The 12,671-nt window shown below is 46.9% G+C and overlaps 1 protein-coding gene across 2 annotated transcripts; it reads left to right on the forward strand.

Annotated features, from left to right (window-relative positions):
* The first annotated feature begins 649 nt into the window (after positions 1–649).
* Positions 650–11,659, forward strand: AMZ1 (archaelysin family metallopeptidase 1). Of its 2 annotated transcripts, none has more exons than XM_054995421.1 (6): positions 650–953; positions 3,127–3,294; positions 5,740–5,868; positions 7,487–7,653; positions 8,310–8,486; positions 11,090–11,659. In XM_054995421.1, the coding sequence occupies exons 1-6, from the start codon at positions 650–652 to the stop codon at positions 11,657–11,659; spliced, it is 1,515 nt and encodes a 504-aa protein (XP_054851396.1). The 2 variants fall into 2 exon arrangements, with proteins under 2 accessions (XP_054851396.1, XP_054851397.1); XM_054995422.1 differs by having other exon boundaries at positions 8,367–8,486.
* Positions 11,660–12,671: the final 1,012 nt, after the last annotated feature.

Genomic DNA, 12,671 nt, shown 5'->3' on the forward strand with positions numbered 1-12,671 from the left:
AAGAGGTGGTGGAACTCAGTGGTAGAACTCAAGGCCTCACAACGATGTCACTTTGGGTCAGCTGGAACAAGGGGGGAGTTTTTTAAAGTTCAAATTGCCCTCTGTGAAAATGGTCACATGGCCGGTGGTCCCGCCCCCTGATCTCCAGACAGAGGGGAGTTTAGATTGCCCTCTGTGCCGCTCAATGATGCGGAGGGGAATCTCAACTCCCCTCTGTCTGGAGATCAGGGGCCGGGGCCACCGGCCATGTGACCATTTTTAAGAGGTGCTGGAACTCCTTTCCACTGTGTTCCCACTGAAAAAAAGCCCTGGTGAGGGTTATTATGAAGCAAGAAAAGGAGGCAGAATCAAATGCACCCTCGGTCTTTCACAATTTTGACTATATGCAAGAACAAGACGGGGAATTTCATTCCTTCCTTCCCAAACCCACCCTCTCTCTCTTAGAGCTAAGCTACAAGTGACGCCTGACACAGGTTGGACACTTGTCAGCTTCCCTCAAGTTTTGATGGGAAATGTAGGCATCCTGGTCTTGCAGCGGTACAAGCCAGTACAAGCTTGGAGCAGACCCCCTTGGGCAAGTTTACCAAGATTAGTGTTTGCGGTGTCCTTCTAGAAGACAGCCCTGTGGAACCCGGCTCTGCAGTCCATGATGTTGCAATGCAGACACGCTCAGGAGTTCAGCTTCGGGCCCCGAGCACTGAAGGATGCGCTGATCTCCACGGATCCTGTGCTGCAGGAGCTCTACGCCAAGGCCTTCACCAGCGCCGAGAAGCTCTTCCTCTCAGAAGCGTACAACCCCCACCGGACACTCTTCTGCGGCTTGTTCATCAGAACGGCCTTCGACTGGCTCCTCAGCCATCCCGATGCACCCGAGGACTTCGAAACCTTCTACTATTCCCTGCTGAGGAGAAAACAGCGCTTCTGTCGCAAGCACATATACCTGCAACCCATAGGTAAGCAGGGCAGGGCAGGGCAGGGGGAGGATGATGGGACTGGGAACAGAGCAAACGCTTTGGACTGGGAAACTTCTTCAGCCTCTTAAATCGACCGCATTTTCTTCCCAACAACCTGCCCCAATGCCTGGTCCCTGCCCAAAACCGATTGCGCCACCAGGGATCAAAAATGCCCTTCCAACACATGCATACATGGAGAAGTATATAAGCAAATTAGGGGGTGTAGGGTCAGGACAAGGAGGGTGTGCAAAACATGTTACGGCTGTATGTAATTCTGCCCACATCAGCACACTGATGGAACTGCTGCTCCAGTAGATCCAGAGGAGTTAGCCGTTGTTAGTCTGTAGGGGGTATTGACCATCTACCCCCCATATATGAGCGACCACGCATGGTTAAGCCGCACCTCCACCTCCGTCGGATGTTATATGGTTTTTATACGGTGAGCAGGTGTTTTATTAGAAAGCTGTGTTAATTTATTGTGATTTTATCTTGTATATTTTATCTTCTGTTGTAAGGTAACCTGCCCTGAGCCCACTTGCTGGGAGGGCGGGATATAAATATAATAAATAATAATAATAATAGTTGCAAAATAGTAAAAAGTCCAGTAGCTCCTTTAAGACTAACCAACTTTATTGTAGCATAAGCTTTCGAGAACCACAGCTCTCTTCGTCAGATGCAACTTTATTGTAGCATAAGCTTTTTAGAATCACTGCTCTCTTCGTCAGATGCATTGTCAGCTTTCAAGAACCACAGCTCTCTTGCTACTTACCCAACATATATTTCAAGACTCCAAGACACAGTGATAAGAAAAGTAATATGGGTTTATTGTTTATTAAATACACCCATGATGACACATACCACCATTTCTGGCAGAAATGAGTAAGGACCACTTACACTGGAAGGCTTTATATACCCTTCAGCATTGATTGTTTATAGAATATAAGATAAAAAGGTTAATACAAACAATTCTTCAAAATTACATTTCCTAGGATACACGGCACCCAACAAGTCTGATTGACGGGGCAATCAAACATCACTGTAGTGTAAACACGTTAAATGCCTGGAGCCATACTTTTGTTATGGGCAGGGCATTTTTTCTGGGAAAAGAGGTGGTGGAACTCAGTGGGTTGCCCTTGGAGAAAATGGTCACATGGCTGGTGGCCCCGCCCCCTGATCTCCAGACAGAGGGGAGTTGAGATTGCCCTCCAGGGCACTCTAAACTCCCCTCTGTCTGGAGATCAGGGGGCGGGGCCACAAGCCATGTGACCATTTTCAAGAGGTTCCGGAACTCCATTCCCCCGCTTTCCAGCTGAAAAAAAGCCCTGGTTATGGGTATAAAACCTCGCTGGGAAACTGGTATTTCTAAGGCTACTTGATTGCAAAGCAAAAGCAAGAGAAACTGTTGACAATTGGAGAGAACTTTCTCTCCTCAATGCAGGGCCAATTGACCTGCAGCGTAATCTTCTAAAATGTGTGAGAAGAAATTTGCCGACCGAGGCAAACTTTAGCTTCAAAACGCTCACATAGGTCCTTAGGTGAGGAGTCTTTAGAAAAAAATCCCTTTTCAAAAGACGGAACAGTTTTATTAAAGCATATGCTTTTGTGGGCTAACGTCCAGTTCATCATATACACGAGGATGGAACCTCAGTTCAGTAAAACAATCTTCAAGATGGCACGAGACTCCTTTGAGTTTTTCCCACAACAGTCTGAAAATGGAATCCGAGGCAGAATTGTTCCCATTTAAGCCCATTGAAATTAATAGGTTTCAGTGGGAGTAACTCAGCATAGGACTGCACTGTGACATTTATTTATTTATTTATTTATTTATTTATTTATTTATTTATTTATTTATTTATTTATTTATTTATTTATTTATTTATTTATTTATTTATTTATATCGACTTTTGTTCTGCCCTTCCCGCACAGGCAGGCTCACGGTGGATTACATTAAATAAAAATGTTACATGGCTATCCCCACTGGAGTTCTGATCCTTTGGAGCATTACCACTTGAAATGCGCATATGACAGACCTTCATACAAAAAACTGACACGGAGGCTTTGCACCCCTTTGCACCTTTCTCACATTTCTGCATGGGGTGGGCCTCTTTTCATATTGGGCTTCATCCTGGGAAAACTGGCCACAGCTTATGGCCCTGGATGCTTGTGCTTTCAGATCTGAGCGAAGGCCCTGCTGGGATCTGCCTGCTGAATTCCCTCCAGAGTTGCGTTGAATCTTTCTTCTTTGGCCTCCGAGTCAAATGCCTTCCTTCTGTCCCAGTGTCATCCATCCACTGCTGTTATCGTAACCAGGAGGATTCAGACCGAGTGCAACTCCACACAGGTGAGGCAGCAAAGGAGTCCTCTGGGACAATAGGGAGGGAACAGCCCAATCTGCTGTTCGCCAACAAGCTGTTTGTGAGGCCCCATTCTAAACGAACAAGTGGTCGTTGCAAGTCTCCTTCGTTGCTGTTCGTCAAGCCAGACAGTCTGGCACCTGCAGTCAATTCCCATGGCAACTCAGGCAGGGATTGTCTGAACTCTGTCTGAACTCCTGCTGTTGCCCTGGAAACCCCAATCTAAGCCCAGTTTAGCCCCCTGGTCTTCCTTCCAAGTGTGGACTGGAGTTCCAAATTTGTTACAAGAGGAAAAGACCAGGGGGGCGGGGGGCTCCCAGCTCTGACTTTCAGGGAGAGACAGCTGCTGTTAAAGAGACAGGGTGAGTGCATTGGAGCTTGAATTTTCTGTGTGTGTAGTGGGATAGGGATCTACCCCTTCAGGTTCCAGGGCTGCTGCCAGGCTCTGGGGCCAAGCTATTATTTATTATTGGTTCCTTTCCTGCTGCCTGCTCAGGTAGGGTTTCTGGGAGTGGTGCAGTAGGGATCTTGATGGCTGGACGAGAGCCTGCTGGCCCCCACGAACAACGAACAAGTTCGTGACAAGATCTTGTTTGTCAGAGTTCGTTGTTCGTGGATGGCAATGAACAACGAACACCATGTTCATTTTTTTTCTGTTCATGCCCATGTCTAATTCTGACTCACCTGCCTCTCCATCCCTACTTCAGGGAACATACAGGATATCATCCTGTTGCCCACCCAACAGGGAAAAAAGGAATGAGGCTCGGAAAGCCCTGTTTCCATGGAAGAGTATCACACACCCAAATGTTCAAAACAAAGTTGGAAGGACAACAGCTGTCACATTTTCCTTTCAGGATCCAGTTGTTTTTATTCTTTTGTTTTCAGGGTAAAAGCTACTGACCCAGGATGGAAGGGTTTGTGTGCACAGTAGCTCTCCTTCAGTTAAACTGATGTTTTCTGGGTGTGTTCTGTTTGCTGTATTTATCCTGTCTTATCTCAGTGGTTTGAGGAAGGTTACGGCAACATTTACACTGAAATATAGAAATAAATTCTAAAATATAGCTAGACTCTCAACCAATTACAGAACTGAGTTGACGAGTCACCTTTCAATGAACAGTTTAATACTAAATATATCAGGGCTCATTTAAAGGAGGAAAGCACAGGGACGCAGTTCTGGCAGTTCCCCAAAGAGGTCACATGTCAGGTGGCCCCGCCCACCTGACCCTCGGCCATTTTGGGCCCATTAAAGCCTGGATTGGGGCCAAAGCAGCCCAAATCGGGCCTCTGACGGGTGGTGGATCACTCTCCCACTCAGTAGCAGCCCAATCCTAACCATTTTGGCTCCTTTTCAGCCATTTTCAGCTCCTTTTTGCCATTTTTGGCCCAATTTCAGCCCTTAATGGCCAGGATTGGGTCCAAAACAGCCAGGATAGGTGATGTCAGGGGGTGTGGCATATGCTAATGAGTTATGCTAATGAGTTCCTCCAGCTCTTTTTCTACGAAATGACCCCTGAAATATATTATTACCAAAACTGCTATCAGGATGACTTTCTGAGATACCATTTGGTAAAGTTATAATCTCGTTAGAAGGGACAGAGCCAACATTTTGTAAATTGCAGGCCCACCTATTAAAATATGTTCACTACATTGGCTCAACTAAAGCATTAGATGAAATGCCTGTCAATTAAATGGGTATGCCAAATGGCAAGACTGACATTGCATGAAATCTTAACAGGAATAAAATAGAATTGTTTCCATTTTTTAAAATACTTTTTTATTTCTGAATTTTTAACAATACAACAATGATATACATGGATTAGATAATTAACATAGTTACAGGTCATCATAAACAATTAATAGAGACAGATGGCAACGTATTTGTTAGGTACAGTATATTCCTTAACAGGATGCTAAGTAATAATGGTTTAGAAAGGGAAGCCATCTCTCCATGAAGATTGACTGATAACTGGGATTCTCTGATGAGGCTATTTGATCTGTGAAATTTTTCTGTGTTATAGGAATAAACAGGAATAAAACAAATAGGAAATAAATAAGAAATGGGAATAAAACACATTTTTCAATACAAGCTGACTAAAAAGCCACTCCCCTTCAAAAACTCAACAGTCAGGAGAATTAAAAATGGAAAAGGAAATGAAAAATGGAAAAGGAAAAGAGAGGAGTAGGACAATGACGAAGAAGGCCAGGCTTGTAGTGGAACCAATCATTGTCTAGTTTAATGAAGAACATATGGCTTTCCTGTAATGTTTACCATTACATGGGTAATGGATAATGAATGGATAATTTCTTGGCAACATCTGAAGCAGGGCCATGGCTGGTGGGTGGGTGGGTGAGGACACACCCAAGCTTTCTCTCCAGGCAAGAAAAATGCAGATTAGCAGGCTTCAGCACCCTCTTTCTCTTCTTCTTTACAGATGGAATCTTGACCTTTCTGAAGAACAACAAGCCAATGGATGCCCTCTGTGTCCTGGGACTCACCCTTGTTGACCTCTACCCGTGTGAGACTTGGAGCTTCACTTTTGGCAAGTTCCTGCCAGGCCAAGGTACAGTTTACATCCCATACTCTTCCCAAGGCACAGAAAAAAAAATGGCTCAAACTGTGTCAATTTAATGAGTCACACAGAATTGCTTGTAATTGAAGCTGGCTTGGGACAAGATGGATTCTAGATGCCTCTTATTTCTAAGGCGTTGTCTTCTATGGGTGTTTGGACCCATCCCTGTGTGTAAAGGATAGTAAAAACATCCAATACCGTCACTGCCTCACAACAGAAAAGAAACCAGTTGATCTATTCGTAGCCCACAACCTATAGATCCGATTACCTGCAACATTCGGGACCGCCTCTCCCCATATGTTCCTCAGAGGTCGCTTCGATCAGCTAATAAGCAGTTGCTGATGGTCCCTGGCCCCAGGGAGGTCCATCTGGCCTCTACCAGAGCCAGGGCCTTTTTAGTCCTGGCTCCGACCTGGTGGAACTCTGTCTGAGGAGACTAGGGCCCGGGGGGATTTGTTATCTTTCCGCCGGGCCTACAAGACGGAGATGTTCCGCCAGGCATTTGGTGGGGGCTAGGCTGTCCTCTTGCCAGCCGTACCACTAAAGACCGTCCACCACCCATGCAGGAGCTCATAAAGTGTGACTCATACTTACATCCGCCATCTGAGAAATTTTATTGCACATTGTTAATGTTTTTAAATGTTTATTTACAATGTTTTTATTGTTTTAAACTGTATGTCATAAACTGTATGTTGTTACACTGCCCTGAGCCTGTCCGACGGGGAGGGCGGTCTAGAAATATAATAATAAATAAATAAGCACTCCCTTCTAAATAGATCAAGATGGATAGCCATGTTAGTCTGTCTGTAGCAATAGAAAAGAGAAGTGAGCTGTGACTCACAAAAGCTCCTACCGTACCACAAATCTTGTTAGTTTTTGAGGTGCTACTGGACTCTTGCTCTTTCCCTTCTAAATAGTTTAGCTTTACATAACCCCCCACCAAGGACAAACCCCGCAAGCACCATCTTGATATACTTTAGGAAAACCATTCCAGCAGTTTGGGATCATTGTAGAAAATGCTCTGATACAAGCAGATACTATTCCTCCCTTGCTTACGAAATGGGAATGTTTATCAAACCTTTTCCAGCTGAGCTGACACACCAGAGCATGAGGCAAAACAAATCCTTCCAGAATGCTCCTCCTTTTTGAGATGTGCTGGCAATCTGGTGGGTGACTGAAAGGGAACCACTCCTTTAATATGGCAAAGAAAGACCGCAGCAGTTTATCGTTCAGGAGCTGGTATCATTAACAGCTGTTCGCCCAGGCAATAGTTTTAAGTATTATTAAATAATAAAACTTCCAACACACAAAGTGCAGTCCAATTAGCGCAGTGAGTTTTGAGCATTAGGGAACCACAGACATACAAAGTATATTAAAAATCATCTCACAAACTGATACGAAACTTCTCTTTATTCTACATTGCCATAATATTACTTTGCTACGTATGAAGCAAGTCCAGTCATCTGACATCCCACCTCTCTGTTTAATGATCTTACTTTTAAAAAATAATAATGTTGCACATATCTGTGTGTGTGTGTGGGGGGGCTGGGTGTCTCCAACAAAGGAGACTTGACCTTTCCTTGAACCCCTTCTCCCCCTCTTTCCGCAGAAGTGGGTGTATGCAGTTTTGCCAGGTTTTCAGGTGACTTCTCCCAGGTGGGCTGCACCACGCTGAACCCATCCCCACGGGGGCAACAGGGGGAGTCTGAAACCACAGAGCGGACCATGAATCAGACACTGTTGTTCAACATGCTGGAAATGCTTCAGTGTTGCAAGGTGAGATGCGAAAAGCCCACCAAGAGTGGATTAGGGAGGCTGCATTTCTAAAAGCCCCTATGCCATCAGTGTGAGAACTGTGCTGATGAGACACAGCGCCTTGTAAGCCTCAATAGGCCTTAGCAGCCGTGGGAGCTGCAGCAATGGCAGGACTGGATTATGCCACTTCAGACCACTAGACAGGGGAGTTGCTTTTCAAAAACTCTTTCTTGCATGTGGAAAGACGCACATCAAGGAGATGGCGAGGATAAATCTTTCCGACCTCCAGGCATGTGTAGGGAATTTGGCCTGGCCAAATTGATGCGTTTTAATGATTACATTGCTACAAAATTTTATTTTTTTATTGTATATTTTAAAATGTTGTGATCCGCTCTGAGCCTGCTTGTGGGCGGAGCGGAATAGAAATCGAATTAAATAGATAAATAAATTCAGACATGTCGTTCTTCCATCTGGGCTCCAGACTAGTAGAGTAAAGGACAAACTGTAGTGGCAGGCTATTTACGCCCAGCTGAGTTGCTCTTAGAAGACAGTGAAAATGAAAATCAGGGGCGGGAAGTGGGGAGAGAACACAGGAAAGGGAAGTGAGGCAGGGAGAGTGGAATGAGTAGGAGATGGAAGTTCTGCTCTGATGGTTCTTTGGTTTTTCTCAATGAAAGGTCACATGCCACGAAATCTGCCACCTGATTGGCCTGGGCAACTGCCGCTGGCTCCAGTGCATCATGCAAGGGGCCCTGAGCTTAGACGAGGTGCTGCTGCGGCCACTGGAGCCCTGCCCGATTTGCCTCCGGAAGCTGCAGTATGTGGTGGGCTTCAAACTTATCGAGCGCTACAGGGTAAGAGGATCCTATCCGTGTACAGTCCTGCAGTCAGGGCCGGCGCGCCCATTGAGGCCAGGTGGCCTCAGGCGTGGGGTGCCGGAGGGAGCGCCGGAGGAGGCGTGGGGGACGGAAGCACGTGCCACAAAGCAGCAGCCTCCTATCCCTTCCGCCCTGTGCCACCGCCGCCACCAGCACAAGCCCCCAGCCGGGCACAGCCGCCGCGGGCAGGCATCTGCAGTGGCGCAGGCAACCGAGCGGGACTCTTGCGCCGCCCCTGCCTGCAGTCGCTCCACTGGCTACCCATCAGTTACCGTGCTCAGTTCAAGGTATTAGTTATTACATATAAAGTTCTTCAGGGCTTTGGTCTGGCATACCTACAGGACCACCTCCCTCCCTCCACAACAGCTTCGCTCATCTGAACAGGGTCTCCTGCAGGTGCCAGGCTGCACACAGGTGAAGTCAGCAGCAGCCCGTACATGGGCTTTCTCTGTGGTGGCCCCTATCCTGTGGAATGACCTGCCTGAGAAAGTCAGAAGAGCCCCCGCTCTCCTGGCTTTTCGTAAGCAATGCAAAACCGAACAACTAAAAAAGGCTTTTTACTCAAATGGGAGGGCTGTATTGTAGGGCTGGGGTCTCAGATGCTTCGCTAATGAGTTAGGTACCATAGACTTCATCACTATATTGCCTTACATATTATCTGCTGCTTTAAATATGTACTCCTATGTACCACCAGTGCTCCATGTTGTCTAATGTTCGTCCTAGAATTGATTACGTTCTGCTTCAGTATTTTTTCTACTCTGTATTGGATTGTTGCTAATACTATGTCTTTTAAACTTGTATCTATTTACCCTATAGTATTGTTTATGAAATGTCCTTGATACTGATTGTACTAATCCCATACTGTGTAATCCGCCTTGAGTATCAGTAAGAAAGGTGGACTATAAATGACATAAATAAATAAAAATAAATAAAAATGAAATACACACACTTTCTGTAAGGCAAGGTTAAAGGACCTTCTCTAACCAGGTCGGCTTCTTCATTCCAAATAGGGCAGGGGCATCAGAAGTAGAGAGCAGAGCAAAAAACCTTCCAACAGCTCAAGCATGTGAGCCAAGCCACACAGTTCAGGCGAAATAGTAAAGAGTCCAGTAGCACCTTTAAGACTAACCAACTTTATTGTAGCATAAGCTTTCGAGAGCCACAGCTCTCTTCGTCAGATGCATCACTGTATATGGAAAAATGTTTTAAATGTTTTAATTGTTTATTCATGATGTTTTTTTATTGTTTTAAATTATATCTTGTAAATTGTTGGTTGTTACACCACCCTGAGGCCGTCTGATGGGGAAGGCGGTCTAGAAATGTAATATAATAAATAAATAATAAAATAAATCATCAGCTTTTGAGAGCCACAGCTTGAAAGCTGATAATGCTGACGATTCTGAAAGCTGATGATGCATCTGACACAGAGAGCTGTGGCTCTCGAAAGCTGATGATGCATCTGACGCAGAGAGCTGCGGCTCTCGAAAGCTGACAATGCATCTGACGAAGAGAGCTGTGGTTCTCAAAAGCTTATGCTACAATAAACTGGTTAGTCTTAAAGGTGCTACTAGACTCGTTACTATTTTGCTACTACAGACTAACAGGGCTAAGTCCTCTGGATCTATGACAGTTCAGGCAGGAACTTGCCAGTCGCTAGCTAATCTGACCTGGCACTTGACCCATCAAAATGATGATTGGCCTATACACTCCCTTCCCCTTTGGTGGGTCTGTTAATACAAAGCCTGTTACGGCCAGACTGTGAGCTCCCCAGGCATTGATGCAAGAGTGCTGCTCCCACATAATCTAACCTAAAACGAGCCCTGATAATACTTAGGAATCACTCTGGGTTGCCCCACAGTTTTCCTGCTCTCTGTAGAAATCCTATTAATCTACCCATCCGTGGGCCTATGTATGTTCTGCAATTCCTGGCAAGGGCAAACAAAGCATGCCATTTAGTATTGGGCACCAGACTCTAGAGGACCCCAGAGTCGATTTTATTTTTTTCTAATACAGGTTTCACCCTTATGACTGCTCAGGTAAGAGTGAATGTGTAAAGTTGGCCGTTTCCAGACGGCTTACCTGGCTCCGGAACGTTGCGCCATCTTGCAGGGAAAACGCGAAATATCGCGTTTTCTTGTGTGAGTTTTGCGCGACGTCGCATGACGTAGCACAAAACTCGCGCGAGAAAACGCGATATTTCGCGTTTCCCCCGCAAGATGGCGCAATGTTCCGGAGCCAGGTAAGCCGTCTGGAAACGGCCGTTGTCTGGGGGAAACTTTCAAGGGGCACTCGGTTGGATTTCTGCCTAGGCATAATTTATTCTGCTTCTACTAGATTCAGGGAGAAGCAAAGAAAAGCACTTAAATCTCACCCTGTGGAGAGCCTAGCCATCCCCAGTCATTCCCTGTCCCTTCCACATTTTTAACCATAAGAACTAGACTCTTGTTTTTTTGGGGGGGGGACCCAGGAAGATTGTTGGGGTGCTGTTTTTTGCATCTTCCAAGTTAGTGCAGAACTACCCTGATGACGAGTGCGGAATTTGAGCCACAATCCTGATTTTGTTTTTCCGTTTGGTGCAGAAACTCTATGCCTGGACCCAAAACATTCTGGCAACCTGGCCCAGCCAAGAAGCGACAGATCTGTCAGTGACCGAGGACACTTTGCCCTACAGTGCAGACTCCGGGATGGGTTGTGAGAATGACTCGGAGGCTGTGACAACCTTTTCAGAGCCCCTGACTCCAGATACCTGCAGCCAGGCTGTTTCCACGTTGCAGGAGCTGGACCTTGACGAACAATCGTGTGCTTTGACCGATGCCTCCAGCCAGGAGAAGCTGGGTGGAGCCCCCAAACCTCTGGACATTATTAAGGAGTACATCCTGTGGCTGGAGATGTGCATTGCGGCTCTCGAGAAGGATGTCACCGAGGAGGAGCTCTTGCAAGTGGACAAGGCCGTGGATGCGCTGGAGCGGTGGGAAATGTTCGGCGGGCAGCTGCCAGCCGTCAGAAGGGACCTGCCTTTTAGCAGTGACAGTCCAGGGCTGAGGAAAGTCCTTGGAGACAAATTCTCCTCCTTGAGAAGGAAACTGAGTTCTAGAAAAACGGCCAGAATGGAATCTTCCCCTCATCGCTGGAGATGGGAAGAAAGTTAGCTGCTTGGAGACTCTGTCTGTGGGGAGGGTGTGTGTGTGTTCAGTGTGGGTTTTGCTGGTCATATTTCTTGTTAAGAAACTCATCCTTCTCGTGGCACATTCTCACATTTTATCAGAGAAAGGACCAAGAATCCCACCTGCAATAAAAGAGGCTTCTTCTACCACTGGCTTGAGGCAAATCCTAGTGCTTATTACATGAAGGTGAAGAAGTTTCATCTTTAGCCACTTAGCTGGGGAAAGATGATCACAACAGCTGTTCAGTGCCGGGGCCAGACTTAGGGAACACCCTAGGGACACCCACCCCAGGAACTAGGCTTGCAGCCCCCCAGCCCAGCCCTACCACCCATAACACTCACTCAGCCAGGAGAGGACAGACATCAGAGACACCAGCAAGGGCCAAGAATGCCAAAGAAGCTCCAGGTGCAGAAAGTTCAGGCAAAGCCCCAGGTGCAAGAAGCTCAGGCAAAGCCTCAACAACAGGAGGCAGGCTAGGTGAAGCCTCCTGGGTCCTAATGAGTGCCAGTTATCCAGTCAGGACTCCAGGGCAGCCTTTTCCCTCAGCCCAGGGGAAGAACAACAGGCCAGCCAGGAGGAGGAGAGACAGAGTGCAGAGGCAGCCAGCCAGCACCAACTCAAGCAGCAGGCCAAAGGTGGTAAAGGAGGCACTAGGCCACACTACCCCTCCAGAGGCTGGCAGGAGAGGCGCAGCAGCAGAGCAAACCAACAGGCAGGCTAGAAGGGGCGGGGAGTAGCCTGGAAGAGCCAGCAGCAGAGCAGCAACAGGTGTGGCTGCCTAAGGCAGTCCAGGCCACAGGTAGGTTGTTAGGGGCGGGGCTAGGAGGTGGAGGCTGGGATTGGTGAAGGGATAAAAGGGGAGTCCCTCCTACAAGGAGGGGTGGAGAGTAAGGAGTCAGAGGAAGAGTGGGGAGAGATGAGGAAGAGACAGGAGTACCTTGGGAAGGCAGGGACTGCAGTTAAAGGGGCAGTGGCTGCCCCCAAACCGAGGGGAGCA

This window comes from Eublepharis macularius, chromosome 12, assembly GCF_028583425.1.
Source record: "Eublepharis macularius isolate TG4126 chromosome 12, MPM_Emac_v1.0, whole genome shotgun sequence".
NCBI lineage: Eukaryota > Metazoa > Chordata > Lepidosauria > Squamata > Eublepharidae > Eublepharis > Eublepharis macularius.